This window comes from Pezoporus wallicus, unplaced genomic scaffold (genome assembly GCF_028554395.1).
Source record: "Pezoporus wallicus isolate ANWC-B61680 ecotype Strahan unplaced genomic scaffold, APGP_CSIRO_Pwel_v1 contig_3817, whole genome shotgun sequence".
Taxonomy (NCBI): domain Eukaryota; kingdom Metazoa; phylum Chordata; class Aves; order Psittaciformes; family Psittacidae; genus Pezoporus; species Pezoporus wallicus.
Window position 1 is genome coordinate 13,182,121 of NW_026635157.1, and position 21,555 is coordinate 13,203,675.

A 21,555-nucleotide genomic window follows, 5' to 3' on the forward strand; every position below is an offset into this window, starting at 1 on the left:
TTTGTAGTTAATGAGTCTATCCATTGCTATTTTATAAATCTATTTTATAAGAACTTTTCCTTTTATCCCTCAATTTACCAATGCTGTTGTCTGAAAAACAGCTCAAATGAAAGGAATATACTCTACTGGGTATTTCAAGGCAGATCATATAACTGCAACAAACAATATCTCTTAAGAAAAAAAAATAAAAATTTTAACTGCATCCAGACATAAGGCTGAAACATATGGGTGGCTGGGAAACACTTTAGATGACACAGCCCTAGACTTCAGAAAAAAATTAGTTCCAGGCTTAGATACTGGTTTTGGCCCTTCTTTATTGCAACTAGTGCTTACTTAAGCTGTTTTCATACCCATTAAAATACAATGCTCAAATAGGTGCTTCTCCTTTCTCCCTTCCCACCCCATTTCACTTCCCCATTCACAATAAGCTTCCCAACATTTACACGTTTACAAATACAGATGGCTGAAACAAGCAGGTGAAAAGATGAGAAGATTGGGTTGAGTATAATTGTACAACAGGTGCCATGTTTAAATAAAAGCTCACTTAGCAATACAGAAAGCATTTTAACCAAGTAAAAGATACTATGCAAGTCCTTTTATTTACTATGCTTTTTTGCCAATCTTTTAATGACATTGGTTCTGTCTGAAGATATAAAACCCAGCAAGTGTAATGTTTTACCAGCAGAAAATTGCTTCACAACCTCAGGAAATGAAACTCTGATCCTTTTGAAGTCAGCATCTTTTGAAGAAACAGAATACGTGGGGATGAAATCTCCAAGTTTGGTATTTTTCGTACTTCGGGGGTGATTTAAGAGCAAATAGGGGTAAGGAAGTATCTTTGCCTCACTTATTCTTCCTGTAATTGTGTTCAATTTTCTGCATCATAACATGTCAGTAACTCACAAAGGATCAGAGGATTACATCTGTAATTTACAGTTGGGCCAAACTCCCTTTAATCAGAAATAGCAATTAAATCTCCAAGCCAGAAAGAGAAGCTGATCTCTTTCACATATGGGATTCTCCTTGATCGTCAGTTCACACCATTGTGAGCATAACTCAGCATAGAGAGCAATATTTAGACTCAGCTGAAGCTTATACTTTAACAAAGTGATTTGTTACCATTGCTAATAATTTATACCACAAATTGCCAGCCTTCCGGAATCACCTCAGAAAGTAAGAGTTTTGGTTTGAGAAGCTGGTTTGAGCCCATTACCAACTGCCACTTCATGTATTCTCACAGTGTCAATAAAACACCACAAATACATCATTCTTAGGAAAACATATTTTTCCTATGGGTTTTTATTGTGTACAAGTGTTCAATCATAACATTCTTACCAGAAGAACAAAGTTAAAAAACACTGCTGTATCCAAATGGCAATTTATTCTGGCACCTCAGTTTACATTTTAATTTAATGAAAGACACCTTGCTTTACAATTACTATGCTATGGTATAAGACACCTAAGAGGAATCCAGCTAAGTACCATTTAACAGCAAGCTAAATGGTACAAAAAATATTTTTTTATCCTTGAGAGGGTATATATTTTGTATTCAATCACAAAGGAATCACTAAGAAAAAAAAAATAAAATCACTAAGGAATGTCTCTGATAGAGGTGAAATTTGCATTGCAAAATTACTGAGGGGGCAGAAAGAGGTAATTTTCTTTTAAAAAATACATACCATTATTGCTGCAGGCACCAGAAAGTATGTGCTCATTACTGTTTAGATTAAAAGTTTCTAACATACCCAGAATACTCCAAATCTCCATGAAGGTAGTATGTACCTTCATTCTATTAAAACTAAGAGGATGAGTAAAACAGAACACAGCCTTTTGAATGGGACATGTTAACAAAGTGTTGATGGCTTAAATGTATCCAATGGTAAATTACCTTTGAAAGGTCCCCAGCCTCCAAATAGAAGCAGATAACAAACACGTTCCATGTAATCCAAAGGACCAGCCAGACAGCATACTGCAGTGAGGAACAGAGAAATAGTACATTAATAATTTCGTTATCAACTGAGATAAACTTAGTATATTAAGCTATTAGTTCAATCCAAGACAAAAACCAGACTATATATATGGTGCATATGAACAAAAATGTTGCGGAAGAAAGAGAATGAAGAATAAATTCTGCCCTTTCACAGACACAATCCAGAGTGATGTAGTGAGTACTCAGTCACACCAGAAAATGTGTATCTGAGAAAACAGTGGATAGATCTAACACCTGAATTTGAGACTTCAATATAGGTTATTTTGCAGTATCTCTGCCTTTATCAATATATTTTGTGGCATTCCGAGGCATGATTCATAATTATTCAACACCCTCATGGGCATACTGTATATTAAATAGTTAATTATTTTTGTTTGTTTTTGTTTGTTTGTTTGTTTGTTTTTTACAGTGTATAGGAGAAGTATTCATGCTTTAGCAAAGTCTGTTCCTTGGTGGGTGCCAATTTCTTATTCAGGTATCTGATGTGACAAACGGAGTACGTGTTTTCTATCCTACTTTTATCCTGTCTACTACTTTGCTTCTTTTTTGTATTCATAAGACCTCGTGTACTAGGACTGGAAACTACATTTCCTTGACATAACACTGGAGGATCTTGTATAATAAAGTTCGACCTGCTGTTGTTACTCTTATGCTTGAGACCTTCCCTTGACAAATAATTCCGTCATCTAAATAAACCTTAGGATTTACAAATGTTTTTTCTAATGACTGTTGTATCTATCCTCTAGTTGTTCACAGTTCAATTCTACATGTTTGCTAATTTCATTCCACAGACTCATGGCACTGCGTATGTGTGAAATACAACAGTCACAACACTATTCCCTACCTGTTATAGCTGAGGAAAATTTCCTCCTGTTATAACACCAACCCATTTATTTCTCTCAAGTATTTACAGACCTACTCTTTGTGTTTTCTTGCCTCTTCTTCAACTGGTACTGATTAAATATTTTTAAACTACTTTCCCAAATCAGAAAACAGTTTTCTGCACAGCACTGTATTATATCACCTTCTGAATAAGCAGACAATATTTTATACTGTACACTATTCATCCCTTACAAAAAAAATATGGCAAACCATTGTTTGTCATAAATGACAATCTCAGTCTCTAAGTTCGTTAACAACCTATGTAGGATTCTTTAATTTCTCTCAGAAGTACTGCTTTGCACTACATTGTCTATGATTTGAAATACCATTTTCAACTTAATCTTCTAGATCCTCTGAAAATAGAAAAATCTCCTTTGCTAGGAGATCTAAAATGAGACTACATCCAACATGAGTAAAATTTAGGCCTGTTTTGATTTCTTATTTTTGTAGATAACTAAGTAATTGCTAACTGGCCTAGCTATTAGGTAGACCAGGTACAGATTTTAAAGAAATGTGATACTGTTTTGGCCTAATGGAAGCTAACATAGTTTTAAAAGCTCAAATTGTTTTACACAGAAGTATTTTTAGGCAATTTAAAGCATACAGATTATCTATGCTTTATAGGACAGCTGTTTCTGGTCCATAGATCTGGTCACAGAACATAGATTTATTTAGATCAGGAGGCACTCTTGGGCCACCCAGTCCGATCTCTGCTCAACGCATGACCAGCACAGCCCAAGTCGTGCAGTGATCTCTCCAGCTGAGGTCTGACTGTCTCCAGGGATGGGGATTTCATGGCCTTTCTAATGCACACCTACTCTTTGAGGATAGGCTACTCATAAAACTTCAAAACATAGCAACAGATACATGGACTTAACACATTCAGGTTTTTAAACCCAACTCTGAGACATTAAGTATACTGAGCATTTATTTTCCTGTAGATTACTCATGGCACATCTGGCTTTTCATATAACGTGTAGTGCTGTAACTATCAAAGCAAAAGAAGGAAAAATTAATATGGATTCAATAACCTTAATTTGGCATTTTCTAACTTTGCATAATTTTAACTTGCCAGGTTTTGATAATTATTTTAGTACTTTAATGTTATATACAAGTACACAGATAATCTGATGGTGTTAATACAAGTATTCACTCTGACACATGATGATAATTGGATTTCTTATATTGAAAATTCTAAATACTGCATTTATACAGCTTTCCCAAAGAAACGAGACTTAAGCAAGTAACATCCATGTGCATTGTCTGTTCCCTTGAAAGAACTTCTGTGCCCCTGAACAATTTTAAGCAAACTAGACAAAAGATCTGAAAACTTAAAAGATGTTTTTTTTTTTCACAAAAGCTTCAGGAAAATAGGCCTACAAATAGGAAGAGATACACTATTACATCCTCATTCAAAGAAAGACTTGTAAGATCATCTTTTATCAGTCAACATGGATAAAACGGGAAAAATGTGGAAGAGAGCCACTGGAAACTTGGTGTTGTTAGATTGGCTGCTCGTGGCACAACTTGTTACACTGCATGTGAGCAACAGCTGATTAAAAAGCTCCCTCCCTGCACACAACACATCCAGTAGAACACTTCAAGGCACTTTGGAGTTGCTCATCCCAGCAGAGAGCCTTATGCTTACATGAATAAATGAAACTTCTCTTTTCCACTGCCTAGTCTATAACCAAAAAAATGGTAGTCATCTGATTTTTAGATGCACTCTTATAAGAAGCATCTGCTGTTATTGGACTACGCTTAAGGTTTTAAAATGTCTTTTAAATGTATGTTTTAACCTGCTTCGTTCTGAAATATTTTACGTTTGCTGCCTGAATTCTGCAGGTAAACACTGAGTATAATTGTCTTGAAATACAAGGATGCTTCTTTTTTTCAGATGCTTCACATCTAGCATGTCTTATCTCTGGATCACATGCAGTTATACATGCCTCTTGTTGTCTATGTGCTTCAGCAAATTGTTGTGGAAATTCAGCTCTGAAGGTCTGTGACAATGAACAAATCCCTCTGGTATTCTTTATTCTATGTATCCAATTATGAACACATTTTATGAGTTCTTCAAAGGGTTTTTTTTTCATTCTCATATGTGGGAGTTCAAGACAGATGCATTATCTGACAAAAGCTACCACAATGCTACAGTACTCACATATCAACGATACAAAAACCTTGACGAACCCACACTTGACCAAGCAGGAGATGACAGGAGGCATAGCAATGACAACAGGGCTTGTTATTTTTATGGAAATCCACACTGGAAAGAGGAATAACTGGAAAGCTAAGACTAAAGATTTAAATACTATTTTTGAAAGTTGTAGTCAATCAGTAAAAGTTTCCTTTTTTTAAATTTATTTATTTTATTTTGTTTTGTAAAAAGGACTATATAAATACAGCTCTTATATGGCAGAATGAGCTTCCCATTCTTCAAGTAAACATGAGTTTAAAAGCCTCTACAAAGAATTATAAGAATTACCTAGTTTATGACTTACTGATACTGTGCAGTTACAGGCTTGAAATTTTGCTATGAATTATAACAAATTAATATAGGAAGTCTTTTTTTTTCTTGGGGAATGGGAAAAACTGAAATATTAAAATACTTGTAACTAAGAATCCATACCTAAAATACTAAGTACTAAGAATCCATACATCCCTCTTCTCACTCCTTTCAAAGTTAGCTAAGTTGCATTATCTCAATTTTACTAACAGTGAAACTGAAGATCAAAGAAATTAAAAGACTTAATTCCAAAGAAAAGAAAAGAAAAAAGGTCACAAGGGCCAAAGGTCCAGGTAGCCCACTACTGCCTTTGATATGAACCTGGTCAACAGAACTCACATCTAATACTCGGCACTTTGCCTGAAGAAGAAATATGTCACATACCTTTGAAGTACAAAGAGTGAGCAACTCTGATAGCTGTGGACATTTAAAATTTAAGGGTTTTGTTTTTTTCCTCTCTCCACAGAACTTCACTTGGCATTTCTCTAGCTACCAAAATCTTTTTGGATATGTGAATCAATTACAGTCAGACTTGACTGAGGGATACAAGGTCTCCAGACCTACAAGATTATTACCCTGTGCAAGTCAAAGCAATTGAATTGCTGTGATTTGCTACCTTTTTTTTTTTTTAGAAATGTGCTATTTTAGTTTCAGAATTATCCAAATTTGAAAATATTATGCCCCAAGACCATTCTATGCTTCATTCAGAAAAACGAGATTAAATGCATTTCTAAAATTTTAATCACTACGTTTGCTGTAGTAATTAAAAATGTGATTGTTTATGCTATCTAGGCAGCAGTACTTGTTCAAAGATCATCTTGAGCCCAGCCTGTCTGGAAAGAACACCTCTTTCCAATAACACAGTGACAACTGTCCACAACTGTCATTATCTTTGCTTCTAAAGTTATTTTCCCCTAATTTTTTCTGCCTATGAAGATACATCACTTAGAAATACAATTTTCAAACCTATCTTTTCCCTATGAAATCTGATAACAAGTGTAATTCTGAATACTTAGCACCAACAAACTATTTGAACTTACTGATAACATTCAGCTAATCTTTGAGGTGCCTACAGATGCTGCTTAACTTTGAAAAAAAACCCCTGAAACAGAACTATTTGGTGGAGTCTGCTGTTCCTAGGTAGCAAACTTGATGGTTTATTTGTCATAACCTCCTGTGGTGCCTGTTTGGACCTCCTCAGCACCAAACTGCAAGAGTTCTGCCTCTAGAAACCAGGACACCTCATCAGGAAGCTCTAGAGCAGAGGAGGATCAGAAACCACAGCCCGACTCCAAAGAAGGATCAGGAGCCAAATTCATTTCCAGCAGAGGTTCAGTTGTTGAATGCATAAGGACCAGCTGTTTTAAGCAGAACTGCTGCTCTCAGCAATCTAACACAAAGAGCAACTGTGCTCTGCTTTTAATGATCCTGATGAAAGACTTCCCTGCCCACCAGTTACCTACAGGACTTAATCAGAGAGGGCTTCAGACCAAAACCAGTAGCTTGGACAACAAATATGAACGTTCCTGGCAGCAGAGGGCTTTGTGCAACCAGTTCAACCTCAATAAAAATTGAATATACTGTGAAGCTCTTGTAGTATATCATAATCCTCTAGATTTTTTTTCATTGCTTGTTCATTGTCACAGTGTGCAGCCTGCACTAGTTTTGCTTGGCTGAATTCTTAGTATCATTGACTTACACATAGTATTGCTTTTTTTCTTAATTATTATTATTATTGTATTTGTAATCAGTCATGGCTATAGTGTCAAAGCACTGTCCATCTTTGTGAATTCTGTTTCTAAATGAATGTTAATTGATTTTTATGATCCATTTTTGAGTTGCTGAACTTTTCTTTCTCACATCCAGTTTGTTTGCTTGTGTTTATCAAGGATATTTTTAACTCTTGGCATTGCAAGTCCTTGTCTCTTCAGCATTTCATCAATTACAGATTAATGTTTTTTCTCCTTCCCTTTGCTCCCTCAGGTAAAAATATCTTTCTGATACTGTAATTCCTTTATAATTACACTTTAATAATTACTGTTCTCTGCCAAAACTGACTGAAAGCTGATGAACTGTCAAGTGCATTAGAACTGGTCACTACCAAACAGAAAATCACTGTTGGATTGGGCTTTTTACTCCTGAGCATCACTGCTTCCAGATATAGAGCAAGTGCTGCTTAAAATTTCTTCCCAGAGGCTTCTATATACCCAGTGGTTATATATAAACTTCCATGCTGCTTGAGCTCAGTCATAAGCCCTGATTCTTTATAGGAGTGTATTAACTCTATTTCCCCCTAAATTTGTGTGGGAAGGATTCATAAGCATAAAAGTCAGGAAGAAAGCTGAAGCACCTTCTTATCAGGTCACAGATGGATGAAGGGACAGAGGCCAGAACACTGCTATGAGTGCAGTCACCCCTCAATCTACTCTTAGCCAGGGACTTACAGTTCACTAGGCTCCTTTTTTATTTTGGGTTCTTCTGGTTTATTTCCATTTTCTTGTGTGCCAAAATTACGCTGTGCCCAAAACACATGGCTGAGATTTACTTTTTTTCTTTCCTGAAGAAATATCTCTAACTCCTTCTGCAGAAGAAAAGTTGAATTTCTACAGAGCACATTACTGCCAGAGCGGTACCCATCTGCCTACATTTAGATGTCTGCAATGCAGATGTCCTCCTCTGAGCAGTATCTAGATTCCCATTACAGTCAATTGAGAGGAAAAGGTACTTTCAGGGCTCGGTTCATTTCTGTCTGACACAGATCACTCTACCCTTGCTGTTTAGAAAGCTAAAATCCTCCCAAGGCAAAATTCCCAGTGTCACAGCCCATTAAAAATCTTGTACCAGTGACATCAAAACCAAGATACTAATACTGCATTATGCAAATATGCAGTCCCTTTTTTCCACATAAACAAAAAAGAACAAAGCAATTTAAATGCCATGAGTGTAAAATATCCCCAAAGGACTGCTGAAGAGACACCTTCTGAGAACTATTGTCTCTTGTACCCTACACACAGTGATGGTACATTAATGCTTATGCTTGAATCATTCATTGGTTCATGTTCTGTTTCTTGGATTCACAGCTCTTTAGGGTTAAAATCTATAAAGCAAGCACACAGAAACACGTAACTTATATTTCAGCATTGTTCAGTCAATGTTACACTAGGGTGCTACAAATATTCCAGATCCCCAAATGAATTTTTTTGTTTTTGTTTCTTTTGGCTTCTTCTGTATTCATATGTTAAAGCTCACAACTTTTTTAACAAAAATGCATTTTATGTACTAAAGGAAATAAGGTAAGGCAGAAATTTTAATAGGATTTTTTTTCCTTTTTTTTTTTTTTCCCCTTTTGACTTAGCAGTAGAGATTTAATTGGTTTGGCTTCACTCATCATTCAATTCCTGTATTTCTTTTGATCAAATCTTTGTTATGAAACATTTATCAGCAGGAAGCAACTTCAAATATCTGAACACCCAACCTTCTACATCACAGTACATCCACCCAACTAAAGGCATATATTCACAGACGGATCAATATTTTTCTTCTTAGGTTATTTTCCTATTTTCTCAGCATTCTTTATTTGTGGAAGAGGTTATAAAGTCTCTCAAAATAGAAATTACTAATTAAGGAAAATGATATATAGTTAATTCTCACTTAAAAAGAGTTCAAAATGCTTTCCTTATATTAGAATTCTAGTAATATTTCTATTTTCCAAGACAAAATTTCAGCTGATCAGGCAATAGTAAACCGTAAAATAGTGTTGTTTTGATCCTCTTCTATCCCTCTGCCCTAGGAGGAACCTACCTGCTGAGAGACCAGACCTGGGTGGGAACATTGTCCCTCCCTCCAGGTTGAATTGGACAATGAGCAGTCAGGAAGGCAAGGTGGTTTTGTCCAGATAAAATAAACATAAGAAATATATTATTGCTGTAATCTAATGTGAAGGGCTTCTCACTGGAAAGGTGGGAAGCCATAATTTGCTTCAGACATTAGAATATTGGTGGAGCTACATACATACTGACTGTTTCCTTGGTGTCCCTGGCTTTTTCAGAAACACCCAGAAATAAAAATCTTGATTATAATTCAGTCATTGAACAGTTTATTTTAATGGAGCTTTTAGCAGCTGTGCCTTTTAAAAATCCCTATTAAAAATACAAATCAGGACACTCAGGATTCTTTCAGTGCTCATTTTTAACAGAATGCAAAAAATAAAATCAATAGATACTGTTGCTAGGAACAGAACTCTACTGACATTTATCTAGATTCTTTTATTGATGCCTCAGTATTTGAGTACCAACTGCAACTATTTATAAAGGGAATCCATCTCCTTCAGTGAATACATCAACATTCTTGCTAAAACTAAGCCATTTACAATAAGATTTATTTTTTTTAAAAATAAAAATAGGCTTGCATTCAGCTGCCCAGGTACTGTTTTCTTCTCTTCATTTTCTTTGATTTAACACTTTAACAGTCAAAGCCATGAGGACCTTGCCTATTGAGTTCACAGGGCTTTCAGTTTGTGCCTTGGTGTTCACATTCCAAAGATTAAATTGAAGCTAAAGAGGTGTCTGTCATAATAAAAATGAGGACTATCAGGTGCTTTCTCATCTCCCTCTGAGCTGATGTCAAAAATTCCTAGGACCACTCCAAAATGTAGTTAAAAAACTGGGAGGAGGCTAAGATACGAGGTGAGTTTGTGTTTCACAGCTGAGGGACAGAGAACACGGACTTCAAAGTCACTGGCTGGCAGCATTATTTTGGGGAGGTTGATGGCTGTTTTGAAAATACCAGTCAATTGCAAAGGTCACTTCCCATTCTTTGGAGATGACAAACATGTTAATGTTTGCCCTTAGAGGAACCCCTAACTGTAGTATGGAGCAGTGGTGCCAAATTCTAGAGGCACAAAAACTAGCTTCATGAAACTGTATGGTGAGCACATGGTTAGATGCAACTTCCTTGTGTAGGGGATACATACTTGTGAGATTATCACCATGCCCACATAAGGTGACTGACTCACTGAGTGATGCTAATGAACCCCAGGTTCAGACAAAGAACACACTTCCGCTTCCTTTATTCCCTTCTGATACATCTGATTGGCAAGACTGCTTGACTTGGTGAGATCAATATGTTTTAATAAAACATAGCTTTTTCAGTCTTTTTCAATCTTGAATACAGTCAATGAGATAAAAAGAAACTGGAAGGCATAACAATAAAATAAAAGTAGATCTGCAAACACTATTCTTGTTAAAAGAGCATAAAATGCAAAATGGACTTAATTTTCTAATTTCTTCAGAGAAATGTAAGACTGTATCTAAAAAACAATTTCACACTGAAAACAGACAGCAGACATTCAAAGAAAGTATTATTCTAAAAATATCTTCCTAGTTTATCAATCAATCAATCAATCTTTGACTTGATTCAAATCAGAACACATTACACTTTGTGTGTTTATTGGATGAATGATGGCCTTCCTCAGGAAGGTTTATATGTAGCTCTGTGTGCATGTTAGGCCCTGTATTACTCAGGACACAAAGAGAGTCTCTTATTTTGGAATATTTGTCTTTTCCTTTACTTTCAACTTGCACAAAAAAATATTAGCTAAAAATATTGCATGCAAGAGGTTCTTCCAGTTCTGAGAATATACTGGTGATATAATCAGGTAATTTTGTGGTCCAGCCCTCCTAATATACATAGATTGGTCAAATTCTATTTCCCTAAATGTGATGCAATCAAAGAATAGCATAATGTTTCTTATTCCTGCCTTTGAGTCTCTCTCATTCATGACACAACCTCCAGTTCCTTCTTTTTTGGTAAAACTACAGTAATTGCATTTCTCCAACTGTATCTGATTTTCTCTGAAAGTACCTGTTGCTTCTCTCCATTGCATATCTCTAATACCCTAAATAATGCTTTTGCCCTCCTTCCTCTGGAACTCCAGTTTTCATCTCAGTTTTGGGTGAGAGCATGTTCCTGTTTTGGACTGAGAAAGGTTATTGTCACTATTTCCTTTATCTGCCAACCTTACCTCAAGTACCTTTTAGATCAAGTATTCTCAAAAATTTCTTTATAATTTAAAAATGAAAAAAGAGAGATTTTCAAATGCCATCCAGGAGTAAAGCTGGCATCTCTGTAACTACAGATGCAAAAAACTTGGGACATTTAATCGTTAAGACATCAGTGACTGGGAAGCCTGCCACCAACATCCACACTTGATGCACATACATTGTCTTTTGGCTCTCTACAGCTATGCCCATCTGCTTCAGTGGCATGGTGCCTGCTTATCAGCTAGTTGGACACTTTTAGTATGCAGAGGTGCCAAAGAAAGGTTTTACATGGGTAGCCTGTATAACACTGAAAGTGCCATTTCTTTTGTAGGAAGAAATGTTAGTACTGAAATACTAATAGACTGCATCTTCGTGCATTTCTTTTTTTTTCACTCACTGAAGATGGGTTTTGCCAAAACCATTTTTACACCCCTTTTACGAAGAAAGATACAGTATTGGTAGTCAAAGGGAAAGAAAGCAATATCTACAATAAGACACTTATAAACAAAGACATTATGAGATAAAATTCAGAGGATCGCAGGTTAGGAGTATAGTTAAACTATACTTAAGTATATACTTAAGTATACTTAAGGTGTTTAAGTATTGTGCACTATATGCCACTAACTCAAAGGACAAAAAAACATGCAGAAATATAATATCCCTCATTTTACACATTCTGAAACAATGAAAGCTTTGCAAATGCAGGAATTGAATCACACTGAGAGGAATCCAAACAGGTTATTATATGGTAACACACAGCTGAGATGTTTGAAATAGCCAGAATGTGTCCTACAGAGATGACACACCATTTCCACAGAAAAAGTTGCTCTGGTTTTATTTTCGTTTGCTTGTTTGTTTGTATCAGTAGTTTACACAATCTTTTAATTAGGAAACATACTATTTAAAAAATATTTTTCCCCTCATTGCCTGAGTCATGGTCAAAATCTTCCATGGAGATTACAACTGCATCGAAACTAAGAAATAGAATAGAATATGATTCGATCTACATATAAAGGTAAAAGAAGTTGCAGCTATTTGGAACATGAACCGTTAATCACAAAGCAGTCCCTAGAAACAAAATCACTATTTCTTTATGCATAAGAAAGGTCTGTCATCTTCACATTTTCAAGAGGAATTTAATAGAGAATGGTTCATAGAAACCTTACTTATTGCCCGTGATGAAACACACACAAAAAAAGAAGTACAGAGTACTGATTATAGGATGAAAGCGGCTAGTTAAAATAGTTTTGGCAAGAAACACTTGCAACTTCAGAAGATTATTTTCTACAGCAAACTGGTGACTAATGAAAGACGCAAAGGCTGGGGACCTGGTGGAAAAGATTTAGGAAAAAAACATCCCCTTGGAATATAGTGTTCTAGAGGTCATGTAAATCCATCATTAAAATATGCAGATAGTGTAGAAAATCAAATTAAAATATAGCTACAATTCTGTTTGGATATATCAGCTGAAAACAACCATTTTTCAGCGTAGATATTATTTCAAGCTAAGGCTAGACTAGATATTCTTTCTATAGCAATCCTAACTCAGCAAATTGAAATCTAAGGAGATTAACCTTTAAATTAAACGAGTCTTTAAAAAAATTCTTAAAGAGTTACACAAGGAAGGATTAAACTGATTTGCAAGGTACAAGACGCACATGAATTTATCACATATCCTTAATGCAATCAATTACAGCATAATCTGTGATGTAACAACATTAGGAGATACTGCAAATGCAGTGAAGAAACCCAGTGGTATGACTATAGGGTGCAAAAGCTGCCTTGAAACATAAGATTATAAAACTTTACTTTGCTTTGAGATGGATATTGGGTGAGATGATTTCCTCCCAACCCAGACTTTCCTCTTACAGATCTTCCTTGGCTTTATGACCCTATGCACAGCTCAGATAGAAAAGCATACCCACTATTTTGATAAACAGTGATACACAGATCCTTTCACAGCACTGTTCAAGAAAAAAAGAAAATAGCAGATTGTTGAAAGGATGATAGCTCAACAAATTATAAGGAGGAAAGAAAGGTCAACAGTTAGGGAATAAACATCTGATACTTCAAATGGGGGGGGGAATATATGCAGATGTCAAGATGGTATTTGATGACATTAGTAAGGAAAGTCATGGCAGCTCCCAGAATGTGGCAGGAGAGTCGTGTGACTTTCATTTCAGCAACCTAGCTTGCCATGCAAAATATAAGCACCACCAAGCCAAGAAGCTTTGCCAATGCCCTAGCATTGCCACATTAGAGAGACTGCGATGACAGTTTTGTGACAGGAGACAACATCATGACAGACTGTTAATTTTACTTGGAAAAGCAATAGGTTTTTGAAGAAACTGGACTGAATTATTCCAAATTCTGTAAGGTATAATGAAAATGGAACAGGTTTTTCCTGGTCTCCAATTCCATTTCAGAGTGCCAGATCAAGTACATACTCCTCTTGGTATGAGGAAATAAGTGCTGGAACAGCCAGTAGGAAAATACCGTCATTTTAAAATTGGTGTTGCCTTAAGATCAACAGGATAACTTTGTGACCACTGAAAGAAATTGAAAGAAATTGTAACTGTGCAAGCATAAGTTCATGCTTATATTTCACGCTTGAATTAAATTTGAATATGCTGTTGGCCTGATTGCTTGGATGTTTAAAAAATAATTTCCTGTCCAAGCACAATAATGTATTTCATGCAAAATAAAAACAAGACACTTCCAAACATCAAATGAAATTTAAATTAAATACTGGAAAATTAAGAAAAGTGAGAATGAAATGTTAGCCAAGTTAATTTACATCAACATCCAATTCTTCTTCATGTACCAGCAGAGGTTCATGGATGCTGCTCTTCAATATTTCTTTTTACCTTATTCACCCAGTCCAGCCTTGTGCTTTATTTACTAGATAACATCCAATTTCGGTTGTCTGTTGGATTTTCTTAGGCTAGCTGACTTACTGCAGCTCCTGTGTACATCTTAAGCATGGACTACCTCCGTAAGACCCTGGCTGGGCAGGGTAATAGTTATTAGTCTCACGTTAGAGATGAGAAATTTCTGTCACAAATGTGTCTGAGGTGCTGAAGGTAATCACATTATTCATTACCAGTGAGAGAAACCCATGTTATGCACTAATAAGGAGATGGTCACTTTGATCACACAAGTAAAGAGCGTAGCATAATTCAAAAACACAGATGGATAAATAAAGGTCATGGAGGCAGCTCAATTCTGGAACTTCCTTAGTCTCAGGTGCTGCATCTGCAGCTCCAATAAACTCTTGTTCCAGTGCACATAAAAGTGTTTGTCTAGGTATTTTTACAGCTTTGCTTATACTGTGGATAGTGGGTGTTATGCAGTCAGGTATCCAGAGTTAATAACATGTGATGAGCAGTGTCCTCCACATGAACCGATGATAGTGGGAGGATAGCGGTCTTTTAGCTCCCTGATAAGTCTTCTATCAATAGATAGATATAAATGGTTCTATCTTGCTTAAAGGAAACATTGAAAATAAAAAGAAACCCTAAGGCACTATTATAGATGAAAGATGTTAATCTATATGTGAGCCAGGAGAGACTCTGAGCCTCTCAAACCTGTGCCAATCAAGGCAACAAAAACACAGGAGGAAACACCCCACCAGCCACAATCATAATGGCTAGAGGCTTCTGCTCTCTGCCCTCCCCCCTTTCCCTGCAGTGAAAGATAGCTTCCTTCCCCTCCTCCACATGGCTGGTGCAAAGAAAGGATGCTCTCTTTTTGTTCTCTATCCTGCACAGGTGCCAGTTGCCCAAGCCAGCACAGGCACAGGCAGACTGAGGGCTTGCACAGCCCCAAGGGTTCATCTGTCTGTGCAGCAGGAGCAAAGCCTGCTCCCTCAGCCCCGTGGCTCCGTTGTGGGATGGATGCTTGCACGCTGGCTTGCTTGCCTAGAGTTTTCTGCCATCCCCTAATTTGAAATCACTGCTCATTCAAACAAAGCTAGATGTATTTGCAATGGGGACAAATGCCAGCCTGAAACCATGCCCTGTGGCATCTCTTCCCTTTTTCTTTCCATGTCAAATATCACACTGACATTGCAAAAATGAAATATTAGAACTAATTAATGTAATGGCTATAAATAAAAAAAAACACTGAATTTTGGGGTTTTAATTCCATTGATCTAGGTAATCATAAATGCTGAGCTGCTTTAACTGCAAAATAATAAACAGACTTAGGCAAAACTTTAGTTTGAAGGTTTAACTGTAGCCCACTCATAAAAGCAGTCAAGTATCAAGTTCCTGTAATGGAAAGTGCTAGACAATTTCATGTGTAAATACTTATTGCCAAACCTGACAATCATTATGTGAATCACTAAACAGAATCAGTCATTTGTTTTTCCCCATTCTCCTTTAGAACTTCAGACATTAAGTAAATATACTGTTGGGACTTCAGTAATATCTAACATTGTCTCAATTCCTTGGGGATGCTTCAAAAGAAATAGTCTCATAGAAAAGCTTTGCTGCTCTTTTGTCTACAAGAAATCTCAGTGGATTACCCAAGTCTTGCTGCTTTTTGCTGGTCATCATTCCTCACTGTTAAAAATTCTTTTGCCTTCATTCCTCCATTGCAGACATACTATAGCAGTTGAAATACAGAGAACAAACAGGAGAATTTCCAAAGCAAGGAGGGTAAGGAAGATAGGAATATTAATACTGCAAAGAGAGTTAAAGTCTCAAAACAAAGGAGTGAGTGAAAGGTTAAGTAAATAAGACAATATTCAAATACGTAAGCCACAAGAGGTCATTGGAGAATATGATCACATCTTTAAGGCATAAAAAGTGCAATTTCACTGAGAGAAGAAAAAGGTAATTCTAAAATTTAAGCAGTATTGGTGCCTCATATAAGCACTTGGGAATAAAAGATAGAAAGATAAGTATAAAACTTCAAGGGAAAAATAATAAAAAAGAGAAAAAAAATTAGTATCATTATCAGGTCAGTGCAGTGGTCAGCAAGAAATTAGAGCTGGAGGATTAAGAAAACCTTAGCAGGAGTTGGAATCTGTCCCAGAACAGTATGAAATCACAAGAAACATAAAAGAACAATCAGCTTATATTTGCAATCTCTTAGATGCAGGACCACACTTCCATAGAAAAGCAATGGAACTAACTGCAAAACAGTTTGTCATTGAAAGTAAAAGATAGAAATCTAGAACACTCATAGACTATTGCTGGGGTTTAAACCCAGCTGGTAACTCAGCACTATGCAGCTGCTTGCTTACCCCTCTATTCTCCCCTCCCTGGGCAGAATGGGGAGGAGAATCAAAGGAATATAAAAACCTCAATGGGTTGAGACTGGAACATTCTAATAACTAAAATACAATATAGTACTACTACTACTGATAAGGGAAATAACAGGGGAAAGAACAGAAAACTAAAAGCAGAGAGGGAAGAAAAAAAACACCGATAAATAGCACTGATGCACAATACAAGTGCTCACTGACACTGACCAATACCCAGCCCGACTCGAGCAGTGATCTGGACCTTCCAGGTAACTTCACCCAGTTTATATACTGGGAATGATGTGCTGTGGTATTGAATACCCTTTTGGCTAGTTTGCGTCGAGTGTCCTGTCCCTGCTCCCTCCTTGCTTCTTGTGCCTCTCTTCACTGGCAGAGCATGAGAGACTTAAAAGTCCTTGACCAGGGTAAGCACTACTGAGCAACAACTAAAATATCAGTGTGTTACCAGCATTGCTCTCAGACTGAAGCTAAAACCCAGCTACTAGGAAGGAAATCTACTCTATCCCAGCTGAAACCAGGACAACTTGTCACATAGATCTAGCTATAAAATTAGAGAACCAACTCTTACCCACCACACAGAATTGGTCCAAAGGATTCGGAAAGTCTTGGCTTAGCAGTATGCACATAGATTCATTGACATGTGCATAGACTGATATCAGGGCTTATGCAAATGCTCAGTATGTTAACCTGGCTCAGTAGAAGGCAGACCTAGAAAGAGGGAAAACTTTGAAATCTCTGTCCTTTCCCATCACTAAACACTCGCTTGTCTCACCCAGAATGAGATTACATTTGCCTGGGGGTGGATGGATGGGGAGAAAAGGATAGTGCACCCTGGTCCTCTGCCCAGCTCCAACATCTGCAGTGTCTTTGGCTGAATTAATTCTGTGGCAACCTTGTCTGCTCCCAGTTTAAGTGAGAACCTATTGTCATGATGACATTCCCATGACAGCTATTTTGGAACAAAGTGCTGCAGAAAGCAGATGAAGCATCTTAAGAGGTTGCTGTGAAAAGGGGTATCTAACTCACATTCCTTATTTACCTCAGAGCTGCTCTTCTAAGTGTGTTGATGCTTTTGCCTGCTGAAGGTGTATTAGGAAGCAATGAAGTAGATCTTTCTTTAGTTATCCCATGGGATATGCTTGCAGAACATTCAAACTAACAAATGGCAAGTCTTACAGAAGGTCTCAAGTGAGGATTGCAGATGTGATCCCTTAACTCTCACTGGAAAGAAGTCAGAGGCTGGTCTGCACAAATGTTTTGATTCAACAGGGATTTCTGTCTTAATACTTTGTTTTCTGTGGAAATTGAAAGACCACTACATATAAACCTGCAGAAACTGAGCCTTAAAAAGCCTACAGTGCAACATTTTTATTGAGGAAAGAAAGATAAGGGAACGTCAGCCTAACTACAGGAAAATCCTGAATCTTTGTCTTAAGAAACACATTAGTCCCCTAAATTCTTGATTTTGGCATTAATTACACTGTTTAGAATCCTTCCTCAAAATGAACCACAGCCAGCATATATAAATCACTGCTATGACAGACTGGTTGAGAATATCTGTTCAGTGTGGCAAGTCTTCAGTTACTTCCCATATGCCTTTTGATACCCGACCTATTCCAAAACTTGTGGATTCAGTATAGCAATAGAGAAATAAACAACTGAAAGAAACAGTGTGCTGTCCAGGAATTTCAAAACCTTCTGTAGATTAGTTTGGTTCCTTTGCTCTCTACGTGTTAGAAAGCAAGTAAGAATTAGACCCTAAACTGTATAGCTGACATACAGCATGTCTGGGACACACAGATGTAATTAACAGAATGCTATAAGAGTTTGAATTATGGTTATATTTCTCCATTTACATTAATTCTTAGAAATTAGAAAGCAGAAATAAAGGCTTGGGTTCATTTAGTTTCACAACTGGAAGATACCAAGACTATTATCCACACTGATGTATTTTGAAAAAGATGTATCCCAAGGGTTTTGGCGACTCCACAGACAAACATTTATTAAAGAACAGTTCTGTGAAAAACAGTCTAGACTTGAAGTAGTACATCCATTATACTTCTAAATGCTAGTTTATCGAGATGAAGAATGTTCAGGGAGAGGTAAAACTTTCCCGAGCAACGCAGAGTAGACCTGCTTTAACCCTTTCATAACAGATACCTAGCAGGAACCTATTATGTGGTATAAAGAACACTTCTTTCTGATTCTTGAACTGAAGATTGGTTGTGAAAAATGTATGCAAAAGATCAGGTGTTCAAGTGCTTAAAATTCATTAGTTTAAGGTTAACTACCCTCTACCTGGACAAGACAACTCTTAGTGCAGGATAAATGTTAAGGAAGACAATTTATGTATGGACAAGAGTCTTAGGTGGTAGCCTCTCTAGTTCTGAAGACTTGAAATCAGGGCCTAAAAGTCTAAGTTAAAATAAATAACACGAAAGAACACATTGAAGATTTGATCCCAGTGTAAAAATGTACAATTCTACTGCTTGTTATACATTACAAAGTGGGAAAGCTGCACAACCAATTTAGATGCCTGCAGAGAAAAAAGGGATGCTGTTTTACTGAAAGAACCCTCCTGTGATGACATTTTTAGCTGTGATCAGTGTTTTCTAGCCAGAAGAACAAATTTCAAAATGTTAATATAATCCAAATGCGCATACAGCACTGCAAGAATTAAAGGAGAAAACCAGAGTTCTGATAAGAAGAAGGTTTAGCTCCACTGTTCAAATAAGGGTTCAGTTTTGTTCTTAATGGAAATGTTGGAGGCCCAAAAGAGGAAAATATATCTAATTAAATTTACATGACTGCTGTTATATCATCAGTATAAATGCTACTTCATTACAATGTCATTAATGTGATTTAAATAAAAAAGAATTATAGATGTCACTACAAAGTTCCTATTCCAGTGTTATTTATGAGGATGGTTTTGGTTTAGATCAGATTCATTTTGAAGGATGCAATGAAAACTGTGCAAACATACCCAGTAAATAATACAAACATCACCTGAGCAGGCAGTAAAATTCAAGTATTAGCCTAACACCATTTCTGTCCAAAGTTGACTTTACAACTGAACTCATGTCTTTAATTCTTTGATTCTGATGTCAGACATACTGTTGAAATATTTTTTTTAGCATGTTTGTAGCTTTGCTGTGCTCCAAGAATAGCTTTACACTCGTCAGTTGCTTCTGGCATATTTAGAGATTTCCCAGTAGCAGGAGATTTCCTGCTTGCTCTTGATATCCTAAGAAAGATCAGGTAAGCAGTCTTCAGTGTATTCCCTGGCATAGTAACTACTTTTATCCACCCTTTATTTTTTTCTTGAATGATATCTGCTTATTTTCTCTTTGTAATTTCCTTACCAAAAAAAATCTATAGTCTTATCTCTAAACTCCCACTGCTTTGAGGCCAATTGTCTGAGAAGCATTGACGGCTTTATTGACTTATTTACAAGAATCAGAAAAAATGTTGCCATATTTTCAAACGGATTCCTCAAATAAAAAAGAAAACAAAACAGAATAAAAAAAAACCAACAAACCACAAAACACCAAACAACCACCTCAGCATCATCTTATCACATACTTCCTGGCAGAAATTTTTAAAACCTTTTCTACAGCCAGCAAAAGTTATTTATCTGATTAAATTTTTGAAGAGCAATAAAATGTTTGCAGTTATTACTGCTGTAATGTTAGCTCAGGACACAAGAATTTAGTTCATGGTGTTTACTCTGTTCCTAGAGTATAGAGCTCTGAGTAAAATCACGAGTTCATGGATTCTTGGGAAATCAGAGAGACAATAATTCTGCTACATTTATGCTTGAAAGTAAAACAGCATAGCGTTAGACTGGGAATTCCACCATGCTGGGCCTTTTCCCACACACACTTATCATTTTCCTTCCACTTTTAGCAATATTGTCATATATTGGTGACTTTTAACTGGCTCTGGAACCACCTCTATGTATCTATGATGACTGTTTCTACCTTCATAACAGAAACATTGCTCTTCCTCACCACCCACACAAGCAAGTCACTTGTTTTGTTTAGTTTCTTATCCCTTAGTATATTCTTCTTTGCAACCCAAATGTGTTAATAATTAAACTTGACTCACAGTTCACTGTTTTCAAGGGCTAAAATTTAGAGAAACAATGCTACAATTTAGCATTATTTCCCTGCAAAGTCCTCATTTCTTCATGACATGTACTGGAGTTGCTACAGGACCTGTTTACTCATGTTTACACTCTCTCTGTGGGCTTGCCGTAAGTTACTCCTGCATGTCCATTTATGTTTTCCTGTTAGCGAGCTCCACCCAGTGCAAAATCTGCCATGTGATAAGTAAAGTGCAAAAATATTAAACTGGTGCTGGAAAAATTTACCCAGCATACTCAAGAATTTCACACTGGATTCTAAATGAAGGTCCAAACCTATGAAAATTTCAGGAGGACAAATCAGAGATTTCTTAACCATTTCTCTTCTGTGACAGGATTAATTAACTTCAGTTAACAGCAATAAATGAAGGAATCCTGGGGTTGTCATTAAGTAGTATCTATTGAATGGGCAGAAATCTACATTTCTTTGAGATGCAATACTCTAATCTAGAATAATTAAATTAATCCTCCTTTGAATACATGTAAATATAGATGATTAATTTCAATCAAGGTCCACTGGAAAGTAAGTACTTGCTAAGCATGTGATACCTGGCTGAACAAAATACAATGTTAAATGTAATCCTACTTAAGAATGACCTTTGGGGTTTGGTTTTGTTAAATGTATTGGGTACCTAACAGACAGTACACATCAAAATGGAATTCCCTTACCAGTACTTGCAATGATGTTCTGAATTCTCCTCTATAACACTACTAGAC

At 36.5% G+C, this 21,555-nt stretch overlaps 1 protein-coding gene across 4 annotated transcripts in view; it reads right to left on the reverse strand.

Moving 5' to 3' along the window:
* The window catches only part of NKAIN2 (sodium/potassium transporting ATPase interacting 2), a 555,084-nt gene that overhangs the window by 248,492 nt on the left and 285,037 nt on the right, over positions 1–21,555 (reverse strand). For all 4 annotated transcript variants that reach the window (XR_008972171.1, XR_008972170.1, XR_008972173.1 and 1 more), the window contains one exon: positions 1,889–1,969. Coding sequence is in view for 1 of the 4 variants with exons in the window: in XM_057409393.1 (XP_057265376.1) it covers positions 1,889–1,969 (81 nt within the window). In the remaining 3 variants the exon portion in view is untranslated. The remainder of the gene's footprint in view (positions 1–1,888; positions 1,970–21,555) is intronic.